General features: G+C 54.9%; 1 protein-coding gene across 1 annotated transcript in view; it reads right to left on the bottom strand.

Moving 5' to 3' along the window:
• The window catches only part of LOC140395993 (sarcoplasmic/endoplasmic reticulum calcium ATPase 1), a 165,179-nt gene extending 141,246 nt beyond the window's left edge, over nucleotides 1–23,933 (bottom strand). Inside the window, exons 1-5 of the mRNA XM_072484029.1 lie at nucleotides 23,481–23,933; nucleotides 22,253–22,270; nucleotides 21,261–21,343; nucleotides 13,164–13,268; nucleotides 11,794–11,932 (exon numbers count right to left, since the gene is read on the bottom strand). Of these exons, the coding sequence (XP_072340130.1) occupies nucleotides 11,794–11,932; nucleotides 13,164–13,268; nucleotides 21,261–21,343; nucleotides 22,253–22,270; nucleotides 23,481–23,598 (463 nt within the window). The 5' untranslated portion in view covers nucleotides 23,599–23,933. The remainder of the gene's footprint in view (nucleotides 1–11,793; nucleotides 11,933–13,163; nucleotides 13,269–21,260; nucleotides 21,344–22,252; nucleotides 22,271–23,480) is intronic.
• Between the last annotated feature and the right edge of the window lie 685 nt (nucleotides 23,934–24,618).

Below are 24,618 nucleotides of genomic sequence, written 5' to 3'. Positions count from 1 at the left end.
ACAACCCTCCCTATCTCTGTAACCTCCTCCAGCCCCGACAACTCTCCCTATCTCTGTAACCTCCTCCAGCCCCTACACCCCCTCCCTATCTCTGTAACCTCCTCCAGCCCCCTACACCCCTCCCTATCTCTGTCACCTCCTCCAGCCCCGACACTCCTCCCTATCTCTGTAACCTCCTCCAGCCCCCACAACCCTCCCTATCTCTGTAACCTCCTCCAGCCCCTACAACACTCCCTATCTCTGTAACCACCTCCAGCCCCCACAACCCTCCCTATCTCTGTAACCTCCTCCAGCCCCGACAACCCTCCCTATCTCTGTAACCTCCTCCAGCCCCGACAACTCTCCCTATCTCTGTAACCTCCTCCAGCCCCTACACCCCCTCCCTATCTCTGTAACCTCCTCCAGCCCCCTACACCCCTCCCTATCTCTGTCACCTCCTCCAGCCCCGACACCCCTCCCTATCTCTGTAACCTCCTCCAGCGCCCACAACCCTCCCTATCTCTGTAACCTCCTCCAGCCCCTACAACACTCCCTATCTCTGTAACCACCTCCAGCCCCCACAACCCTCCCTATCTCTGTAACCTCCTCCAGCCCCTACAATCAGATGTGTCAACAAGTCTTGTAGGAGCTCAGTAGCGAGAGAGAGACAGAGGCAGAGGGAGAGGGAAAGAGAGAGAGAGAGAAAGAGAGAGTGAGACGAAGAGAGAGTTTTGGGCAGCACGTTGCGCAATGGTTAGCACTGTTGCTTCTCAGCTCCAGGGTCCCAGGTTCGATTCCCGGCTTGGGTCACTGTCTGTGCGGAGTCTGCACGTTCTCCCCGTGTGTGCGTGGGTTTCCTCCGGGTGCTCCGGTTTCCTCCCACAAGTCCCGAAAGACTGTCCGGCGCTGGTTTTTTTGGCGTGGGCGGGAATCGCGTCGCGCCAGTCGGGGGCCGTTGGCAGTGGCCCCCCCCCCCAGCGATCCTCCGCTCCGCGATGGGCCGAGTGGCCGCCCGTTTTCGGCCAGCCCCGCCGGGTAGCGGAGAATCCCGAAAGACGTGCTGTTGGGTAATTTGGACATTCTGAATTCTCCCTCTGTGTACCCGAACTGGCGCCGGAATGTGGCGACGAGGGGGTTTTCACAGTAACTTCCTTGCAGTGTTTCTGTGAGCCCACTTGTGACAATAAAGATTATTATTATGACAGAGAGTCCGAGTGAGACAGCAAGAGAGAGACAGAGAGAGAGAGAGAAAGGACAGATGGAGAAACAGACAGAGAGAGGTCGAGTTAGGAACAAGCAGACAGCGGGACAGGCGGAGAGAGAGATGGACAGTGAGAGAGACAGAACAAGGAATGAAATGAAATGAAATGAAAATCGCTTATTGTCACAAGTAGGCTTCAAATGAAGTTACTGTGAAAAGCCCCTAGTCGCCACATTCCAGCGGGGAGGCTGTTACGGGAATTGAACCCGCGCTGCTGGCCTGCCTTGGTCTGCGACACAGAGAGACAGAGAGAGACACACATGCACACAGACAGAGAGAGAGAGTCAGAGTGAGAGACACAGAGGGGAGAGAGAGAGATCTGCAGCGGTGCCTAGTGGCTGGTGCCTGTAACTGCAGTGTGACGGTTTACATAGGAATCTTTCACGGGGCGGGTAGGGGGGTGGGGGGGGGGGGCGGGTAGGGGGGTGGGGGGGGGGGGCGGGGCGGGGGAGGAATACATGGAAATTCAGGTTGAAAGGGTTAGTTTTCAGCCAGAGGGAGTGTGTTTTGTGGCCAGGCTGTGTGGAAGGGTTTGGAATGCAGTGAGGGTGGGGAGAGCGCAGTGTGTGCGATGTGAACAGCTGTTGATCACTTACAAAAACTGCGATCTCAGCATTGCTGTTCTGGCGAGTAGTCAATACTGTAACGGAGAAGGTCGCCACTGGGAGGGTGTGAGCGGGGGGGGGGGGGGCGGGGGGTTGCCAGAGCACCAAGGCGTTATATAACACTGCTAAGTGTCTCCTCGTCTCCGCTGCTGCTACCCTAATGATGGGGGAGCTTATTCCCCTCTGCGTCTTGGTGAATTCCGAGTGTCATCAAATTCTCCAGGAGCTCCATCTCCTTACATGGCAAGGTGGGAGCGCGAGAGGAAAGTATCAGGTGTTGGCCTGTGCAGGGTTACTGGGTGGAGTGGTGGGAGGGCGGTGAGAGCTGGTCTGAACTGGCAGGACGGGGATGGGAGGTCATCCCTCAATGGTATCCTGGCAGAGAGGGTGGAGGGCATGGAGTATGATACCCACATGTTGTTTGGGGAGAGAGGGAGGGTGAGGCAGAGAGACAGAGTGAGAAAGGGAGAGATAACCAGAGAGACAGAGAGAGCGAGGCAGAGAGAGGGATACAGAGAGTGTGAGAGAGATAGAGAGAGACAGAGAGAGACAGCGAGACAGAGAGAGGGACAGAGAGAGAGAGGCACAGCGAGACAGAGAGCATGAGAGACAGAGAGAGAGAGACATAGACAGAGACAGAGAGAGAGACACAGACAGAGAGAGACAGAGAGAGAGACAGAGACAGAGAGAGAGGGAGAGAGCCAGAGGGAGAGACAGAGAGGGAGAGCCAGAGAGAGTGAGAGAGAGTCAGAGAGTGAGGTTGAGAGAGAGTCTGAGGCAGAGAGACAGAGACACACAGACAGAGAGAGAGAGAGAGACAGACAGAAAGGGAGACACAGAGAGGCAGAGAGAGAGAGAGAGAGAGAGTCAGAGAGTGAGGTCGAGAGAGAGTCTGAGGCAGAGAGACAGAGACACACAGACAGAGAGAGAGAGAGTCAGACAGAAAGGGAGACACAGACAGAGAGGCAGAGAGAGAGAGAGAGAGTCAGAGAGTGAGGTCGAGAGAGTCTGAGGCAGAGAGACAGAGACACACAACAGAGAGAGAGGCAGAGAGAGAGAGAGAGGGCGAGAGATAGAAAGAGACGGAGACAGAAAGAACGTGAGACAGGTCAGAGAGAGAAAAAGAGAGAGAGATCGAGACAGAGAGAGATGCAGAGAGAGGCAGATAGAGACAGAGTGATACAGACAGAGAGAAAGAGAAGGAGAGTGAGAAAGACAGAGAGAGAGAGGGGGGAAGAAGGAGGAAAAGAGAGGAAGAGAGTGGGGAACAGAGAGAGAGACACACACACACACACACACAGGGAGAAAGAGAGACACTGAGAGAAAGAGACAGACAGGCAGAGAGAGAGTGTGTGGGAAAGCGAGAGAGAGTGGGAGAGAGACAGAGAAAGAGAGAGCGAGACAGAGAGAGAGACAGAGAGTGAGAGACAAACAGAGAGAGAGAGAGAGAGACAGAGAGGGAGAGATTCAGGGATAGAGACAGAGTGAGAGAGACAGAGAGATAGGAGGAGGGATATAGACACCACATTGGGATCCGAAACACAGAATTTCCGGCCTGGAAGATTAGGAAGAATTTGTTCAGACTATCTGGATCGCACGGGATTCTTCAGAGAAGGTCCCTTTCCCACATCCACCTCCACCCTGTCAGCTCGACATGTCGACAGTCAACCTCGCAAATCAACATTTGTAACCGCGGCGCAGAGCCGCTTGGGAGCGATTGGATTTGGGGATAGATGTGGGCCCTGGGACAGGGAGCTGAAACCCACCCAAACCCCACCACAAACCGCATTCCTTTACACAGAAGCTGCGGTATCTGATACACACCTGAGAGGTAAAGATAGGGACCAGGGGCTGGATACTCCGTAATCGGCGCGATGTCCGCCGACCGGTGCCATAAACGGCGCGAATCAGTCCGGCATCGCGCCGCCCCAAAGGTGCGGAATTCTCTGCATCTTGGGGGGCCGAGCCCTCACCTGGAGGGGCTAGGCCCGCGGCGGACTGATTTCCGCCCCGCCAGCTGGCGCGGAAATGACTTTGCCGTGCGGAGCATGCGCGGGAGCGTCAGCGGCCGCTCGCGGCATCCCCGCGCATGCGCAGGGGAGGGGGTCTCTTCCGCCTCCGCCATAAGGAGACCACGGCAAAGGCGGAAGGAAAAGAGTGCCCCCACGGCACAGGCCGGCCCGCGGATGGGTGGGCCCCGATCGCAATCCAGGCCACCGTGGGGGCACCACCCGGGGCCAGATCGCCCCGCGCCCCCCCCAGGACCCCGGAGCCCGCCCGCGCCACCTTGTCCCGCCGGTAAGAGAGGTGGTTTAATCCACGCCGGCGGGACAGGCATTCCAGCAGCGGGACTTCGGCCCATCGCGGGCCGGAGAATCGCTGGGGGGGGCGCCAACCGGCGCGGCGCGATTCCCGCCCCCGCCGAATATCCGGCGCCGGAGAATTCGGCAACAGGCGGGGGGTCGGAGAATCCCACTCCAGAGGTTTCAACGTCACAACTGAAAAACAGCACCACTAACAGTGCAGCACTCCCTCAGTACTGACCCTCTGACAGTGCGGCACTCCCTCAGTACTGACCCTCTGACGGTGCGGCACTCCCTCAGTACTGACTCTCTGACAGTGCGGCACTCCCTCAGTACTGACCCTCTGACAGTGCGGCACTCCCTCAGTACTGGCCCTCTGACAGTGCGGCACTCCCTCAGTACTGACCCTCTGACATTGCGGCACTCCCTCAGAACTGACCCTCTGACAGTGCAGCACTCCCTCAGTACTGACTCTCTGACAGTGCGGCACTCCCTCAGTACTGACCCTCTGACAGTGCGGCACTCCCTCAGTACTGGCCCTCTGACAGTGCGGCACTCCCTCAGTACTGACCCTCTGACAGTGCGGCACTCCCTCAGTACTGACCCTCTGACAGTGCAGCACTCCCTCAGTACTGACCCTCTGACAGTGCAGCACTCCCTCAGTACTGATCCTCTGACAGTGCAGCACTCCCTCAAGACTGACCCTCTGACAGTGTGGCACTCCCTCAGTGCTGACCCTCTGACAGTGCGGCACTCCCTCAGTACTCACCCACTGACAGTGCGGCTCTCCTTCAGTACTGACCCTCTGACAGTGCAGCACTCCCTCAGTACTGACCCTCTGACAGTGCGGCACTCCCTCAGTACTGACCATCTGACAGTGTGTCGCTCCCTCAGTACTGATCCTCTGACAATGCAGCTCTCCCTCAGTACTGACCCTCTGACAAGGCAGCACTCCCTCAGGACTGACCCTCTGACAGTGCAGCACTCCCTCAGTACTGACCCTCTGACAGTGCAGCACTCCCTCAGAACTGACCCTCTGACAGTGCAGGACTCCCTCAGTACTGACCGTCTGACAGTGCGGCACTCCCTCAGTACCAACCCTCTGACAGTGCGGCACTCTCTCAGTACTGACCGTCTGACAGTGCGGCACCCCCTCAGTATTGACCCTCTCACAGTGCGGTACTCCCTCAGTACTGACCCTCTGACAGTGCAGGACTACCTCAGTACTGACCATCTGACAGTGTGGCAATCCCTCAGTATTGACCCTCTTACAGTGCAGTACTCCCTCAGTACTGACCCTCTGACAGTGCGGCACTCCCTCAGTACTGACCCTGTGACAGTGCGCCGCTCCCTCAGTACTGATCCTCAAACACTCCCAGGACAGCTACAGCACGGGGTTAGATCCAGAGTAAAGCTCCCTCTACACTGTCCCCATCAAACACTCCCAGGACAGGTAAAGCACGGGGTTAGATCCAGAGTAAAGCTCCCTCTATACTGTCCCCATCAAACACTCCCAGGACAGGGACAGCACGGGGTTAGATACAGAGTAAAGCTCCCTCTATACTGTCCCCATCAAACACTCCCAGGACAGGTACAGCACGGGGTTGGATACAGAGTAAAGCTCCCTCTACACTGTCCCCATCAAACACTCCCAGGACAGGTACAGCACGGGGTTAGATACAGAGTAAAGCTCCCTCTACACTGTCCCCATTAAACACTCCCAGGCAAGGTACAGCACGGGGTTAGATACAGAGTAAAGCTACTTCTACACTGTCCCCATCAAACACTCCCAGGACAGGTACAGCACAGGGTTAGATACAGAGTAAATCCCCCTCTACACTGTCCCCATCAAACACTCCCAGGACAGGTACAGCACGGGGTTAGATACAGAGTAAAGCTCCTTCTACACTGTCCCCATCAAACACTCCCAGGACAGGTACAGCACGGGGTTAGATACAGAGTAAAGCCTCCTCTACACTGTCCCCATCAAACACTCCCAGGACAGGTACAGCTGAGCAGTTCTCATGGGACGGTCTTCACCTGAAGCATGCTGAGGCCAGGGTATTGGTGAATCGCATAACTGGGGCTGTATGTCGGGCTTTAATCAAAAAAGTGTGGGTGGCGGGGGCGGGTGGCGAGGAGGGTTCAGTGGTATGGAAGATTAGAAAATCATAGTTGAGGGAGAAGGAGGGAGAGCACGTTAATGATGAGGAGAATTGTTGCCAGAAAATAAAACAAATGGACAGAAGATGTGAAAGTCATATTTTACCACTGAATCAGATAATTGGGAAATTTGATAATGGAAGAAACCTGAAGTTTTGGAGTCTGAATGGACAAGACATTTGGAACCAAATGAATGAGATAACAGCCCAAATGGAGAGAAGCGGGTATAATTTGGTGGTGATAACTGAGACATGGTTACAAGGAGACCAGGGGCAGGATTCGCCGACCCCCCGCCCCTGGGAATTCTCCGGCGGGACCTGTCTCTACGAGCGGCCTGCAGAGTCCTCGGGGGGGGGAGGATCTGGCCCTGGGGGGGTGCCCCGCAGTGGCCTGGCCCGCGATCGGGGCCCACCGATCCGCGGGCGGGCCTGTGCCGCGGGGGCACGCTTTCCCTTTGCGGCCGGCTGCTGTGGCTCTCTGCCACGGCCGGCGCGGAGACGAACCCCACTGCCCGGTTGGCGCGGTGCCACTCCGCCGTCGCCGGCCTCGCCCCTGAAGGTGCGGAGAATTCCGCACCTTCCGGGCGGCCCGACGCCGGAGTGGTTCATGCCACTCCTCGGCGCCAGTGCAGCCCGCCCCGCTGGGTAGGGGAGAATCCCGCCCCAGGTCTGGGAATCGAATATCCAAGGGTGCTCAGTATTCAAGTGGAACAGGCAGAATGGTGGTGCAGCTTTATTGGCAAAGGAAGGGACCTGTGCTGCAGTGGGAAACGATGTCAGCAAATCAGATCAATATGTGGAACAAATCTGGCTAGGAGTCATAAATAGCAACTGAAAGTGGTCCCTGGTTGGAGTAATCTATAGATCCCCCAAACAGTAGTTCCGCAATGGGGCACCGATTAAGCCAGGAATTATTGGAGGTTTGTAAGAAAGGTACGGCAATAATCATGGGTGATTTCACTATGCACATAGACTGGATTAATCAACTTGGCAAGATTAGCCTCGAGGGAGAGTACATTGAATATGTTATAGATTGTTTCTTGGAGCAATATGAAATGAAATTAAAATTGCTTATTGTCACAAGTAGGCTTCAAATGAAGTTACTGTGAAAAGCCCCTAGTCGCCACATTCCGGCGCCTGTTCGGGGAGGCTGGTACGGGAATTGAACTGTGCTGCTGGCCTGCCTTGGTCTGCTTTCAAAGCCAGCGATTTAGCCCTGTGCTAATATGTTGTGCAACTAACCAGGGAGCAGCCTATTATGACTTTGGTATTGTGTATTGAGCAGGGATTAATTAATTACCTCATAGTTAAGGATCTTCTAGGGAAGAGTGATCATAACATGAAGGAATTTCAAATTGAGTGCCCCCCCCCCCCCCCCGAGGACTCTGCAGGCCGCTCGTAGAGACAGGTCCCGCCGGAGAATTCCCAGGGGCGGGTGGTCGGGGAATCCTGCCCCTGGTCTCCTTGTAACCATGTCTGAGTTATCACCACCAAATTATACCCGCTTCTCTCCATTTGGGCTGTTATCTCATTCATTTGGTTCCGAATGTCTTGTCCATTCAGACTCCAAAACTTCAGGTTTCTTCCATTATCAAATTTCCCAATGATCTGGTTCAGTGGTAAAATATGACTTTCACACGTTCTGTCCATTTGTTTTATTTTCTGGCAACAATTCTCCTCATCATTAACGTGCTCTCCCTCCTTCTCCCTCAAATTGTGGGCGAGAAACAGGAGACCCACACTTGTGTTCTGGAGTTAAAGAAAGATAATGACATCGTCATGAGGACAGAATTTGGTCATACAGGATGAGGAAGATAAACTAAAAAGTTGATGAGCAGTGGCAGTTGTTTAAGGAGATATAACTAAAATATATTCCAGAGAGGGAGGAAGATTGGAAGAGGGGAAAAAACATCCATGACTGAGTAAGGAAGTTAAAGATAACATAAAAATAAAATCAAAGACATACCAGACTGCAGCGGCCAGTGGCAGGCGGGAAGATTGGGCACCCAATTCTTTTTTTACCAATTAAGGGGCAATTTAGCGTGGCCAATTGACCTACACTGCACATCGTTTTGGGTTGTGGGGGTGAGGCTCACGCAGACACGGAGAGATGGTGCAAACTCCACACGGACAGTTTATCTCAAGAGGCTTGGAATATAAAAGCAGGGATGTACTTCTGAAGCTTTATAAAGCATTAGTTAGGCCCCATTTAGAATACTGCGAGCAATTTTGGGCCCCACACCTCAGGAAGGACTTACTGGCACTGGAGCGGGTCCAGCGGAGATTCACACGGATGATCCCAGGAATGGTCGGCCTAACATACGATGAATGTCTGAGGATCCTGGGATTATATTCATTGGAGTTTAGGAGGTTGAGGGGAGATCTAATAGAAACTTACAAGATAATGAATGGCTTAGATAGGGTGGACGTAGGGAAGTTGTTTCCATTAGCAGGGGAGACTAGGACCCGGGGGCACAGCCTTAGAATAAAAGGGAGTCACTTTAGAACAGAGATGAGGAGAAATTTCTTCAGCCAGAGAGTGGTGGGTCTGTGGAATTCATTGTCACAGAGGGCGGTGGAGGCCGGGACGTTGAGTGTCTTTAAGACAGAAGTTGATAAATTCTTGATTTCTCGAGGAATTAAGGGCTATGGAGAGAGAGCGGGTAAATGGAGTTGAAATCAGCCATGATTGAATGGTGGAGTGGACTCGATGGGCCGAATGGCCTTACTGCCGCTCCTATGTCTTATGGTCTTATGGACAGTGGCCCGGGGCCGGGATCGAACTCGGGTCCTCGGCGCCGTGAGGCAGCAGTGCTAACCACTACACTACCATGCTGCCCCTTGGTTGGAAAACTTTTAAAGATCAACAAAGGGTAACTAAAAAAGTTATAAAAAGAGCACAGATAGATTATGAAAGAAAACTAGTGCAAAATATAAAAAATGATAGCAAAAGCTTCTATAAGTATATAAAAGGTAAGGAAGTAGCTAAAGTGAATGTTGGTTCCTTGGAGAATGAGACCGGGGAATTAATAGTAGGGAACACAGGAATGGTGGAGATGTTAAATCAATATTTGGCTTCAGTTTCCACAGTGTAGGACACTAGGACCATCCCAATAGGGACAGGTAATGCAGAGTTAATAGAAAGGGAGGAACTTAGAAAAACCATCATCGATAGGGAAAAAAATACTGAACAAACTATTGGAATTGAAGGCAGACAAGGCCCCAGGTCCTGATTGCCTAGATCCTGGGGTGTTAATGGAAGTGGCAGATCCGGAGATAGTGGGTCAACTGGTTATAATATTCCAAAAGTCCCTGGATGCGGGAAAGATTCCAGGGGATTTGAAAAATACGAACGTGACATCCTTATTCAAAAAGGGAGGGAGGCAGAAAGTAGGAAACTATAGACCAGTGAGTTCAACATCTGTCATTGGGAAATTGTTAGAATCCATTATTAAGGGAGTAACATCAGCACGGTTGGAAAGTCAAAGCGTTATCCATCAAAGTCAGCATGGTTTTATGAAGGGTAAATCAAGATTGACTGATTTGCCCAAGCTCTTCTGAGATGAAACAAGCCAAGTGGATAATGGAGAGGCTGTAGAGGTAGTGTATCTGGACTTCCAGAAGGCATTTGATAAGGTGCCGCACAGAAGGTTAATTCACAAGGTTAGATCACACGGGGATTCTGTGTAATTTATTATCTTGGATAGAAGACTGGCTGACGGACAAGAAAGTCAGGATAAATGGGTCTTTTTCTGGATGGCAAGATGTAGCTAGTAGGGTGCCACAGGGTTCGGTCCCTGGGCACCAGCTATTTACAATCGATATTAATGACTGGGATACAAGGTTCTAAAGCCAAATTTGCAGATGACACGTGGTAGTCGGTATTAGGGGTATTACAGTACCTAGGTTGAGGCTGTAAGATCATTGGGGTGGGAGGTACCTGAGACAGGAAGATTATTGGTGAAGTCTGCCTGCTGGTTCCGCCCAGTAAGGCGGAGTATAAGAGTCTGTGTCTCCCTAGCAGCTGCATTCTATACCTTCGCTGCCGGGGAAACGTCTAGTCCAGTAAAGCCTTCAATTGTCATCCAATCCCACTTCTGGAGTCATTGATCGAGCATCAACACAAAAATAGGTGGGACAGTAAGTTGCAATGAGGAAATTAGATACAGAGTAAAGCTCCCTCTACACTGTCCCCATCAAACACTCCCAGGACAGGTACAGCATGGGGTTAGACACAGAGTAAAGCTCCCTCTACACTGTCCCCATCAAACACTCCCAGGACCGGTACAGCACGGGGTTAGACACAGAGTAAAGCTCCCTCTACACTGTCCCCATCAAACACTCCCAGGACCGGTACAGCACGGGGTTAGATACAGAGTAAAGCTCCCTCTACACTGTCCCCATCAAACACTCCCAGGACAGGTATAGCACGGGGTTAGATACAGAGTAAAGCTCCTTCTACACTGTCCCCATCAAACACTCCCAGGACAGGTACAGCACGGGGTTAGATACAGAGTAAAGCTCCCTCTACACTGACCCCATCAAACACTCCCAGGACGGGTACAGCACGGGGTTAGATACAGAGTAAAGCTCCCTCTACACTGTCCCCATCAAACACTCCCAGGACAGGTACAGCCCGGGGTTAGATACAGAGTAAAGCTCCCTCTACACTGTCCCCATCAAACACTCCCAGGACAGGTACAGCACGGGGTTAGATACAGTGTAAAGCTCCCTCTACACTGTCCCCATCAAACACTCCCAGGACAGGTACAGCACGGGGTTAGATACAGAGTAAAGCTCCCTCTACACTGTCCCCATCAAACACACCCAGGGCAGGAACAGCACGGGGTTAGATACAGAGTAAAGCTCCCTCTACACTGACCCCATCAAACACTCCCAGGACGGGTACAGCACGGGGTTAGATACAGAGTAAAGCTCCCTCTACACTGTCCCCATCAAACACTCCCAGGACAGGTACAGCCCGGGGTTAGATACAGAGTAAAGCTCCCTCTACACTGTCCCCATCAAACACTCCCAGGACAGGTACAGCACGGGGTTAGATACAGTGTAAAGCTCCCTCTACACTGTCCCCATCAAACACTCCCAGGACAGGTACAGCACGGGGTTAGATACAGAGTAAAGCTCCCTCTACACTGTCCCCATCAAACACTCCCAGGACAGGTACAGTACGGGGTTAGATACAGAGTAAAGCTCCCTCTACACTGTCCCCATCAAACACTCCCAGGACAGGTATAGCACGGGGTTAGATGCAGAATAAAGCTCTCTCGACACTGTCCCCATCAAACACTCCCAGGACAGGTACAGCACGGGGTTAGATACAGAGTAAAGCTCCTTCTACACTGTCCCCATCAAACACTCCCAGGACAGGAACAGGACGGGGTTAGATCCAGAGTGAAGCACCATATTACTGATGGAACAAGGTGTGAGGCCTTCCCCCAGCACATCGCAGCATGCCAGCTCACCTGCCACCTCCACGATGTCGCCGGGGACGATCTCGCGAGCTTTGATTCTCTGCACCAGCTTCTTGTCCGTCCGGTAAACCTTCCCAATTTCGGGCTCGTACTCCTTCAGCGCCTCAATGGCATCCTCGGCATTTCTCTCCTGCGGCATAGAATAACCCACACGCCGGTGAGAAGGGAAGGGGAATGGGGCGAGGGTGGGGCGAGGGTGGGGCGAGGGTGGGGCGGGTGAGGCGAGGGTGGGGTGAGGGTGGGGTGAGGGTGGGGCGGGTGAGGCGAGGGTGGGGCGAGGGTGGGGTGAGGGTGGGGCAGGTGGGACGAGGGTGGGGCAGGTGAGGCGAGGGTGGGGTGAGGGTGGGGCGAGGGTGGGGCGAGGGTGGGGCGGGTGAGGCGAGGGTGGGGCGAGGGTGGGGCGAGGGTGGGGTGAGGGTGGGGCGAGGGTGGGGCGAGGGTGGGGCGAGGGTGGGGCGAGGGGGTTTGCGAACGGGGTTTGGACAGGGTGAGCGGAGAGCGATTGCTGGGAAGGAGAGTCGGGGAGACGGAATGGAAACAGAAGTTTGACTGGGAAACAAAGGCAACTGGAACGTTATACTTTATCGCAATGGGGGGGGGAACGGCGGCGGGCGCACGGGTCATAAAAGTTGGGAAGTTCCGCTGCAACTGTTAGCGTTTCCGCAGTTGGAGTACTGCGAACAGTTTTGGTCTCCTTCCTAAGGGAGGGAATAGACTCACGTCGGAGGCAGTTCAGAGAAGATTCCCTGGGTTAGTACCTGGGATGATTTGGGGGGAGGGGGGGTTTGTTTCATACAATCCCTACAGTGCAGAAGGAGGCCATTCGACCCATCGAGTCTGCACCGACCCTTCGAATGAGCTACCCATTTACACTCCCCCTTCCGCCCCAGCCTGTCCCTGTGACCTCATAACCCAACTTGCACATCCCGGGACACTGGGGGGCAATTTAACACGGCCAATCCACCCAACCTGCGCATCTTCATGAGGGGAGGGTTGAGGGGGGTTGGGGTTCCCCACCCTTCGGGGTTTGGAGGAATGAGAGGCGATGGAGGGGGGGGGGAATCGAGATGAGGAGGGATTTGTTCTCCCGGGATTTGTTCTGCGGAATTCTCTCTTCCCACCGGGAGAGGCGTTTGGGAGGGGGGGGGGGGTTCATTGAATATATTTGCGGCCCAGTGAGGCAGATTTCCGATCGACGAGGGGGGAGTCGGGGGGATGGGGGGGGGGAACGGCACAGGAGAGCGGAGTTGAGGTTGCAGTCAAATCAGGCAGGATCATATCGAATGGCGAGGTTTGCGGGGTGAGGGATAGCAGGGCTCGAGGGGCTGGGAGGCCTCCACCAGTCCGGACTGTTGCCTTACCTGCCACACACCCACCACGGCGTTCGCGATCAGGATCAGGAGGATGACGAAAGGCTCCACGAAGGCCGTGATTGTCTCCTCGCCTTCTTCAAACCAGGCCAAGACCTAGGGGGGGGGGGAGGGGCAAGAGAGAGAGGGGGACAAAGGGTTAACGATCGGCAGCCACGTCGACGCCGTGTCACCGACAACGAGGCTCGGGAACAACGCTGCGACAGGAGGATTACTCCCAACCACACTCTGGTTCTTTTACCGCTCGCCTCCCATCTGTGTCCCTCTGGTTTCCCCACCTCGATTAAATTCCCATCTTAACCTTCTCGGCTCTCTGGGGAACAATCCCAGCTTCCCAGGTCGCTCCGCACAGACTGAAGTCTCCCCCTCAGCTCGCCTCATTCCCTCCCCCTCCGCCGCACTGTCCAAGGGTCAGTACTGAGGGAGTGCCGCACTGTCAGAGGGTCAGTACTGAGGGAGTGCTGCACTGTCCGAGGGTCAGTACTGAGGGAGTGCCGCACTGTCAGAGGGTCAGTACTGAGGGAGTGCTGCACTGTCCGAGGGTCAGTACTGAGGGAGTGCCACACTGTCAGAGGGTCAGTACTGAGGGAGTGCTGCACTGTCAGAGGGTCAGTACTGAGGGAGTGCAGCACTGTCAGAGGGTCAGTACTGAGGGAGTGCCGCACTGTCAGAGGGTCAGTACTGAGGGAGTGTCGCACTGTCAGAGAGTCAGTACTGAGGGAGTGCCACACTGTCAGAGGGTCAGTACTGAGGGAGTGCCGCACTGTCAGAGGGTCAGTACTGAGGGAGTGCCGCACTGTCAGAGGGTCAGTACTGAGGGAGTGCCGCACTGTCAGAGAGTCAGTGCTGAGGGAGTGCCGCACTGTGTCTCTCTGTCTCTCTTTCTGTATCTCACTCACTCTCTCTGTCTCCTCTCTCCCTCTGGGCAGTACAGCCAATGGTATGGTGATGTAATTCTTCCCACACGGGATTAGAATCCATCCAAGCATTCCATCCAGACCCAACCCCTGCTCTATCCCCATAACCCCACCTAACCTTTTTGGAAATTGAGGGCAATTTGGTCTGACCAATCCACCTAACCCGTACGCCTTTGGACTGTGGGAGGAAACCGGAGCACCCGGAGGAAACCCACGCAGACACGGGGAGAACGTGCAGACTCCGCACAGACAGTGACCCGAGGCCGGAATCGAACCTGTGACCCTGACGGAGTGAGGCAGTAGTGCTAACCACTGAGCCGCCCATGACTGTTTTGATGTTGACATGGGCCTGGCACATTGCTTGTATCATAGCAACGGCGCAGGCAATGGGGTAAGATTTGCGTGGGCTATGTCATTATCCGTGATGGCTGGGAGGAGAGAGTGGTGGACAGGACCCATAGGCAGATGTGAGGTAGCCTGCAGGTGCGGGGTAAGGTTCTGCATTCTCTCTCTCTCTGTCTCGCTCTCTCTGTAATTCTCTCTTTCTCTCTCCGTCTCTCTCTCTCTCTCTCTGTCTCTCTCTCTCTCTCTCTGTCTCTCTCTCTGATTTCTCTCTCTCTCTGTCGCTCTCTCTCTCTCTCTCTGTCTCGCTCTCTCTGTAATTCTCTCTTTCTCTCTCCGTCTCTCTCTCTCTCTCTGTCTCTCTCTCTCTCTCTCTGTCTCTCTCTCTGATTTCTCTCTCTCTCTGTCGCTCTCTCTCTCTCCATCTCTGTCTCTCTTTGTCTCTCTCTCTTTCTGTCTCTCTCTCTCTCTGTCTCTCTTGCTTTGTCTCTCAGTCTCAGCCCCTCTGTCTCTCTCTCTCTCTGTCTTCATCTCTCTGTATCTATCTCTGTTTCTCTCTCTCTGTCTCTCTCTCTTTGTCTCTCTCTCTGTCTCTCTCTCTCTGGCTCCCTCTCTGTGTCTCACTCACGCTTTGTATCTCTCTCTCTCCCTCTTTCTCTCTGTCTCTCTGTCTATCTATCTCTGGCTTTCTATCTGTTTCTCCCTGGCATTCCCTCTCTCTTGCTTTGTCTGTCACTCAGTCTCTGTCTCTCGCTGTCCAACTCTGTCTCTATCTCTTTCTCTGTCCCTCTTTCTCTCTATCTCTGTCTCTCTATCTCTCTGTATTTGTTTCTCTCTGCTTCTCCCCAACTCTCTCTCTCTTTGTCTCTCTCTCCCCCTGTCTCTCTCTCTCTCTGTTTCTCTCTCTGACTCTCTCTGTCTCTCTCTCTCTCTCTCTCTCTGACTCTCTCTGTCTCACTCTCTCTCTGTCTCTCTCTGGCCCTCTCTCTCTGTCTGTCTGTCTCTCTCTCTGTCGTTCTCTCTCTGTCTGTCTGTCTGTCTCTCTCTCTCTCTCTCTGCCGCTCTCTGTCATTCTCTCCCTCTATCTCTCTCTCTGTTTCTCTTTGCCTCTCTCTCTGTCTCCCACTGTCTCACTCTCTCTGACCCTCCCTCCCTCTCTCTCTTGCTTTCGCCATCTCACTCTATCCGTTCTGCATTCTCCCTCTGTCCATTCCCTGACCACTGCCTCACACTCTCTGATTGTCTCCCCTCTCTCTATCTCACTGTTCCTCTCTCTGTTGGTGCATGACTGTCTCTGTCTCTCTCGCTGTCTCCATTTCTCTCTCACTCTACCTGTCTCTCTCTTTGCGACTGTGTTTGTCCATCTACTTCTCTCTCTCCCTGGCTCTCTCTCTTTCCCCATCTCCACCACCCTCCCCTGCCAGTATGAAGATGCCAGCTCCAGATTTAGATGAGATGTTTAAGATGTAATTCTAACCCTGTAAACGCAATCTTCTTGAGTTTGATACGAGGGTTGGGTGTTGGATTCCATGTTACCTTTGAATGACAGGAAGCAGGTGCTCTACTTATTCCATCCCTCATACACATATTTATCCAGTTTCTCCTGGAATAAATCTACACTAATCATCTCGAACACGTCTGTGGGAGCGAGTCCCACATTCTCTCCACTCCCTGTGGGAGCGAGTTCTGCATTCTCCCCATTCCCTGTGGGAGCGAGTCCCACATTCTCCCCACTCCCTGTGGGAGCAAGTCCCATATTCTCCCCACTCCCTGTGGGAGCGAGTCCCACATTCTCCCCATTCCCTGTGGGAGCCAGTCCCACATTCTCCCCACTCCCTGTGGGAGCAAGTCCCATATTCTCTCCACTCCCTGTGGGAGCGAGCCCCACATTCTCCCCACTCCCCGTGGGAGTGAGTCCCACATTTCCCCCACTCCCCGTGGAAGCGAGTTCCACATTCTCCCAACTCCCTGTGGGAGCGCGTACCACGGGCGAAATTCTCCTACCCGCCCCGCCACATTTCTGCCCCCATCGGCCGGCGGGAGTCTCCGTAACATCGGCCGGTCAATGGGGTTTCCCATTGTGGGGCTGCCCCACGCCGTCGGGAAACCCCCGGGCGCCGGCAAAACGGAGACTCCCGCCGGCGGAGAATGACGCCCATAATTCCCCCAACTCCCTGTGGGAGCAAGTCCCACATTCTCCCCATTCCCTGTGGGAGCGAGTTCCACATGTTCCCCATTCCCTGTGGGAGCGAGTCCCACATTCTCCCCACTCCCTGGGCGAGATTCTCCGACCCCCCGCCGGGTCGGAGAATCGGCAGGGGGCTGGCGTGAATCCCGCCCCCGCCGGTTGCCGAATACTCCGGCACCGGATATTCGGCGGGGGTCGGAATCGCGCTGCGCCGGTTGGCGGGCCCCCCCCCCCGGCGATTCTCCGGCCCGCGATGGGCCGAAGTCCCGCTGCTGGAATGCCTGTCCCGCCGGCGTGGATTAAACCACCTCTCTTACCGGCGGGACAAGGCAGCGCGGGCGGGCTCCGGGGTCCTGAGGGGGGGCGCGGGGCGATCTGGTCCCGGGGGGGTACCCCCACGGTGGGCTGGCCCGCGATCGAGGCCCACCGATCCGCGGGCGTGCCTGTGCCGGGGGGCGCTCTTGTCCTTCCGCCTTCGCCACGGTCTCCACCATGGCGGAGGCGGAAGAGACTCCCTCCACTGCGCATGCGCGGGGATGCCGTGAGCGGCCGCTGAGGCTCCAGCGCATGCGCCGCCCGGCAATGTCATTTCCGCGCCAGTTGGCGGGGCGGAAATCAGTCCGGCGCGGCCTAGCCCCTCAAGGTTAGGGCTCGGCCGGTCAAGATGCGGAGGATTCCGCACCTTTGGGGCGGCGCGATGCCGGACTGATTTGCGCCGTTTTTGGCGCCGGTCGGCGGACATCGCGCCGATAACGGAGAATTTCGCCCCCTGTGGGAGCGAGTCCCACATTCTCCCCACTCCCTGTGGGAACGAGTCCCACATTCTCCCCACTCCCTGTGGGAGCGAGTCCCACAATCCCCCACCTCTTGTGGGAGCGAGTCCCACATTCTCCCCCACTCCCTGTGGGAGCGAGTCCCACAATCCCCCACCTCTTGTGGGAGCGAGTCCCACATTCTTTCCATTCCTCATGGGAGCGAGTCCCACAATGTCACCACTCCCTGCGGGAGTGAGTCCCACAATCCCCCACCTCTTGTGGGAGCGAGTCCCACATTCTTTCCATTCCCCATGGGAACGAGTCGCACATTCTCCCCATTCCCTGTGAGAGCGAGTCCCACATTCTCCCCACTCCCTGTGGGAGCAAGTTCCACATTCTCCCCACTCCCTGTGGGAGCGAGTCCCACATTCTCCCCACTCCCTGTGGGAGCGAGTTCCACATTCTCCCCACTCCCTGTGGGACACAGTCCCACATTCTCCACACTCCCTGTGGGTGCGAGTCCCACATTCTCCCCACTCCCTGTGGGAGCGAGTCCCACATTCTCCCCACTCCCTGTGGGAGCGAGTCCCACATTCCCCCCACTCTCTGTGGGAGCGAGTTCCACATTCTCCCCACTCCCTGTGGGAGCGAGTTCCATATTCTCCCCACTCCCTGTGGAGCGAGTCCCACATTCTCCCCACTCCCTGTGGGAGCGGGTCCCACATTCACTCCACTCCCTGTGGGAGCAAGTCCCACATTCTCCCCACTCCCTGTGGGACAGAGTCCCACATTCTCCCCCACTCCCTGTGGGAGCGAGTCCCACATTCTCCCCACTCCCTGTGGGAGCGAGTTCCACATTCTCCCCACTCCCTGTGGGACAGAGTCCCACATTCTCCACACTCCCTGTGGGTGCGAGTCCCACATTCTCCCCACTCCCAGTGGGAGCGAGTCCCACATTCTCCCCACTCCCAGTGGGAGCGAGTCCCACATTCTCCCCACTCCCTGTGGGAGTGAGACCCACATTCTCCCCACTCCCTGTGGGAGCGAGACCCACATTCTAACGACTCTCTGTGTAAAGATGTTTCTCCTCAATTTCCCGATCGGATTTATTAGTGATGGTTTTATGTTGATGTCCCGTTTAGTTCTGGACTCGCCAACAAGTGTGAATATCTTCTCCACATCAACCCTACTGAAACCCCTTTCAGAATCTTAAAGATCTCAATCAGTTTGCCCCCTTCACCATTCACCATTCTGGAGAAATATCCCCAACCTGTTTGATCATTCCTGATAGTTACAACTTGCAGTTCATGTATCCTTGTGGGTCCTGATGACATCTTCCCCACTGCCTCAATATCCATTTAATAATGTGAGGACCAGAACTGTACACTCCCAGTGTGGTCTAACCAGACCAGAACTGTACACAGTGCTCCCAGTGTGGTCTAACCAGACCAGAACTGTACACAGTGCTCCCATTGTGGTCTAACCAGACCAGAACTGTACACAGTGCTCCCAGTGTGGTCTAACCAGACCAGAACTGTGCACAGTGCTCCCAGTGTGGTCTAACCCAGACCAGAACTGTACACAGTGCTCCCAGTGTGGACTAACCAGACCAGAACTGTAATCAGTGCTCCCAGTGTGGTCTAACCAGACCAGAACTGTACACAGTGCTCCCAGTGTGGTCTAACCAGACTAGAACTGTACACAGTGCTCCCAGTGTGGTCTAACCAGACCTGAACTGTACACAGTGCTCCCAGTGTGGTCTAACCGGACCAGAACTGTACACAGAGCTCCCAGTGTGGTCTAACCAGACCAGAACTGTACACAGTGCTCCCAGTGTGGTCTAACCAGACCAGAACTGTACACAGCGCTCCGAGTGTGGTCTAACCAGACCAGAACTGTACACAGTGCTCCCAGTGTGGTCTAACCAGACCAGAACTGTACACAGTGCTCCCAGTGTGGTCTAACCGGACCAGAACTGTACACAGTGCTCCAAGTGTGGTCTAACCAGACCAGAACTGTACACAGTGCTCCCAGTGTGGTCTAACCGGACCAGAACTGTACACAGTGCTCCCAGTGTGGTCTAACCGGACCAGAACTGTACACAGTGCTCCCAGTGTGGTCTAACCAGACCAGAACTGTACACAGTGCACCCAGTGTGGTCTAACCAGACCAGAACTGGACACAGTGCTCCGAGTGTGGTCTAACCAGACCAGAACTGTACACAGTGCTCCCAGTGTGGTCTAACCAGACCAGAACTGTACACAGCGCTCCCAGTGTGGTCTAACCAGATTAGAACTGTACACAGTGCTCCCAGTGTGGTCTAACCAGACCAGAACTGTACACAGTGCTCCCAGTGTGGACTAACCAGACCAGAACTGTAATCAGTGCTCCCAGTGTGGTCTAACCAGACCAGAACTGTACACAGTGCTCCCAGTGTGGTCTAACCAGACTAGAACTGTACACAGTGCTCCCAGTGTGGTCTAACCAGACCAGAACTGTACACAGCGCTCCGAGTGTGGTCTAACCAGACCAGAACTGTACACAGTGCTCCCAGTGTGGTCTAACCAGACCAGAACTGTACACAGTGCTCCCAGTGTGGTCTAACCGGACCAGAACTTTACACAGTGCTCCAAGTGTGGTCTAACCAGACCAGAACTGTACACAGTGCTCCCAGTGTGGTCTAACCAGACCAGAACTGTACACAGTGCTCCCAGTGTGGTCTAACCGGACCAGAACTGTACACAGTGCTCCCTAACCAGACCAGAACTGTCCACAGTGCACCCAGTGTGGTCTAACCAGACCAGAACTGGACACAGTGCTCCGAGTGTGGTCTAACCAGACCAGAACTGTACACAGTGCTCTCAGTGTGGTCTAACCAGACCAGAACTGTACACAGCGCTCCCAGTGTGGTCTAACCAGATTAGAACTGTACACAGTGCTCCCAGTGTGGTCTAACCAGACCAGAACTGTACACAGTGCTCCGAGTGTGGTCTAACCAGACCAGAATTGTACACAGTGCTCCCAGTGTGGTCTAACCAGACCAGAACTGTGCACAGTGCTCCCAGTGTGGTCTAACCAGACCAGAACTGTACACAGTGCTCCCAGTGTGGTCTAACCAGACCAGAACTGTACACAGTGCTCCCAGTGTGGTCTAACCAGACCAGAACTGTAATCAGTGCTCCTAGTGTGGTCTAACCAGACCAGAACTGTACACAGTGCTCCCAGTGTGGTCTAACCAGACCAGAACTGTACACAGTGCTGCCAGTGTGGTCTAACCAGACCAGAACTGTACATAGTGCTCCGAGCGTGGTCTAACCAGACCGGAATTGTACACAGTGCTCCCAGTGTGGTCTAACCAGACCAGAACTGTGCACAGTGCTCCCAGTGTGGTCTAACCAGACCAGAACTGTACACAGTGCTCCGAGCGTGGTCTAACCAGACCAGAATTGTACACAGTGCTCCCAGTGTGGTCTAACCAGACCAGAACTGTGCACAGTGCTCCCCGGGGTGGTCTAACCGGACCAGAACTGTACACAGTGCTCCCAGTGTGGTCTAACCAGACCAGAACTGTGCACAGTGCTCCCAGTGTGGTCTAACCAGACCAGAACTGTACACAGTGCTCCCAGTGTGGTCTAACCAGACCAGAACTGTACACAGTGCTCCCAGTGTGGTCTAACCAGACCAGAACTGTACACAGTGCTCCTAGTGTGGTCTAACCAGACCAGAACTGTACACAGTGCTCTGAGAGATAGGGAGGGTCAGAGGGGGCTGGAGGAGGTTACAGAGACAGGGAGGGTTTGAGGAAGGTGGAATACGTTACAGAGATCAGGAGGGTTTTGGGAGGGGGGGGTGGGGGGCAGTTGAAGGAGGTTACAGAGATACTTACAAAGGAGATACAAGCCGCAAGCAATAGAATCCTGACTAGGAGATCCTCAAACTGTTCGACCACCAATTGCCAAAGCGTTTTCCCTGAAATTGGAAGAGGAAGGGAAGTGCCATTAGCAGAGGGCGACACAATAACTCTCGGAGCAGTGGGATCACCCTCGGGTTCGATTTCCTCAGAGCCGCGATTGTGGGGGGCTAATTTACCCATAATGGTTACCGGGGGAGGTTGTGGGGGGGCGGGGGTTCGAAGGGGGCATTTCAGTTTGTGCGGAAAGGACCTGGGAAATCAGGATCATTCCCCAGCGAGACGAGAAGGCCAAGGAGGAGATTGAATCGAGGTGTTCCCACCGTTGGGAAGGAGCTTCGGAGGGGATGAGGAGGAAGTGTCTCCGGTGGGGGAGCCAAAGGGGAGACCAAACTGGAAATCTCAGAAAGGGGATTGGATAAATCCTGGAAGGAGGGAAAGATTAAGAAGGCGATGGCAAGGTTGGAGGGAGTGGGCGAGGGGAGGGGGGCAGAACAGCCTCCCATCATGCTACACTCAGACTGGGAACCTTGAGTGGGGTGGGGGTGTGGGAGGCCCCTTCCTCCAAAGCCTGAGCTCCCTCGGAGGCGTTGTCCCAGAGGGGGACGCATGCGGGCGCGAAATCGCACGGTGGGTGACGAACGAGGTAGCGGTTGAAGACAGGGGCGGCAAACCTCTCAACTCCACGAACGCTTGGGAGGTCCCCTCGTCCTCCCCCCGCCTCCGGCTATGAGGACGGCTACGAGTGTCTCCAGCTTTCCCTCATGTTCACCAAACCGCCCCCCCCCCCCGCATACATTCTGCTAAAATCTACCCATCATCACCCCCGCCCACACGCCCCGCTTCCCCCCCAGCCTCTGCCTCGAGCCGTCAAGCTTCAGTCCTCGGCGGAGTGAAAATCTCACACGGGCCGGTCGAGGAACCGATGCCCTCCGTTAAGCACCACGTCTAACAGGCAGACTTCTTACCTTCTTCCGCTGGGAGCTCTGTCGGTGAACATCAGTCATGGGGAGCCCGGGGCGAGGACGGAACAAGATAGGGAGAGAGAAACAGGCATGCGTTAATAATCTGTATTGTCACAAGTAAGCTTGCATTAACACTGCAATGAAGTTACTGTGAAAATCTCCTCGTCGCCACATTCCGGCGCCTGTTCGGCTACACAGAGGGAGACTGCAGAATGTCCGATTCACCCAGCAGCACGTCTTTCAGCACCCGGAGGAAACCCACGCAGACACGGGGAGAATGTGCAGACTCAGCACAAACAGTGACCCAGCGGGGAATCGAACCTGGGACCCTGTGCTGTGAAACAGCAGTGCTCACCACTGTGCTACGGTGCCTTCATTTTTCAGCACGGTAACAGATGTCACACATACACTCACTCACTCACACACTCTCACACGCACTTACTCACACTCACGCTTCCGCACTCTCACACTCACTTACGCACTCTCAACACTCTAACTCACACATGCACTTCCGCACTCTCACATATATGCACATGCACACTCACAATACACTTACAGTGTCACACAACACACTCACACAACACACTCACTCTCACACTCTCTGACACACTCTCACACACTCACTCTCTCACACACTCTCTTTCACACTCACTCTCTCACACTCACTCTCTCACACTCACTCTCACACACTCACTCTCACACACACTCTCTCATGCACTGTCTCTCTCACACACTCATTCTCTCACGCACTCATTCTCTCACGCACTCACTCTCTCACGCATTCACTCTCTCACACACTCACTCTCTCTCACACACTCATTCTCTCACACACTCACTCTCTCACACACTCACTCACTCTCTCTCACACTCATTCTCTCACGCACTCACGCTCTCTCACACATTCTCTCACACACTCACTCTCTCACACACTCTCTCTCACAATCATTCTCTCACGCACTCACTCGCTCACACTCACTCTCTCTCACACATTTGCGAACACACCGACACTCTTCTCACTCTTACACACACACACACACAGACACACACACACATATAGCGGCAGCACCCACCCACACAAACCCCTCATGGTCGAGCACGAACTGACTGTCTCCCTCTGACGTCCGCACTCCCCCCGCACCCTCCCTCTGGAACCTACCAACCCCCCTGGGTCCTCCCCACGCCCACCCCCCCCCACCCCCCACCCACTCCACACCCCGTCACGGAACCTTACCATTGGGACCATACTTCTCGAAGTTCTTCTTGACGTGCTCGGGGGAGAGACCTGTCTGCTCGCTGACCCCAAAGTAGGCCAGACACTCCTCGGTGGTCTTGGAGTGCCCGTTATCCATGCTGCTCAACTGTGGGGGGCTTCGCCAAGTGGGCCAATCTTTCCTTGCGATGGATGTGGGTAGGAAGAGGGGGTGTTGCGGGAGGTGTCCGTAGGGCGAGGTGGCCCGGCGGGGGGGGGGGGGGGGGGGAGAGGGGGGGAGGGGGATGAGGATTTAAAGGTGTTGAAGTTTGTAAAGGGGTTGCGGAGGGTGGGAGGGGGAGTTTGGGGGAAGGTGCTTTCGGCTGCCCAGCTCCCGCTCTGCTTGTCTCCTCGAGTTGGCCGGCTTAAGGGCGCATGTCACACAGGGGGGAGGTGTCTCAATCCCTCGCCGATGGGGGCACTCAACAGACCAGCCCTGGGGTCTCCTGGAGGCCGCCTTATAGCTGCATAGGAGGACCCCGCCTCCTCTCCGGCGCTGTCCACTCCTGTGCCGGCCAGCCCTCCTCGGGCCCGCCCCGTCGCCCTGTCCATTGGCCTGTCCTCCAGTCAGCTGCACTGATCGAGTGACGGTCGAAATTCCCCTTGCCGGGCAGAGAAAAAAGAAGAGAGAGTGAGGTCATGCCATCCAACAGGTGCCCCTGCATTGCCATGTATATTTGCTGATTCATAGGAGGGGGCACAAGGAGCCATGAGGAAAGCCGGTTCCCTGTCCCCTGCCAGTAACTCCCCTCAACTACACTGTTATTACCCAAAGGAGAGAGGGAGAGGAGAAGAGAGACAGGGAGAGGGAGACACGGCATGAAAGACAGGGGGAGAGAGACCGAGCGAGACAGAGAGAGACCGGGCGAGACAGAGATAAAGCGAAAGAGAGACAGAGACAGCGAGAGACAGAGACAGAGAGAGATAGAGAGAGATAGAGACTGAGGCAGAGAGATAGACAGAGAGAGAGAGAGACGCTGAGAGAGATAGAGACAGAGAGAGATAGAGACTGAGGCAGAGAGATAGACAGAGAGAGAGAGACGCTGAGAGAGAGAGAGACAGAGACAGAGTCAGCGAGACAGAGAGAGACAGAGCGATTCAGAGGGGGAGACAAAGAGAG

The sequence above is a fragment of the Scyliorhinus torazame genome, chromosome 19, assembly GCF_047496885.1.
Source record: "Scyliorhinus torazame isolate Kashiwa2021f chromosome 19, sScyTor2.1, whole genome shotgun sequence".
Classification (NCBI taxonomy): Eukaryota; Metazoa; Chordata; class Chondrichthyes; order Carcharhiniformes; family Scyliorhinidae; genus Scyliorhinus; species Scyliorhinus torazame.
Note: the sequence above shows the minus strand (reverse complement) of the source record. Positions and strands in the feature narration are given on the sequence as shown.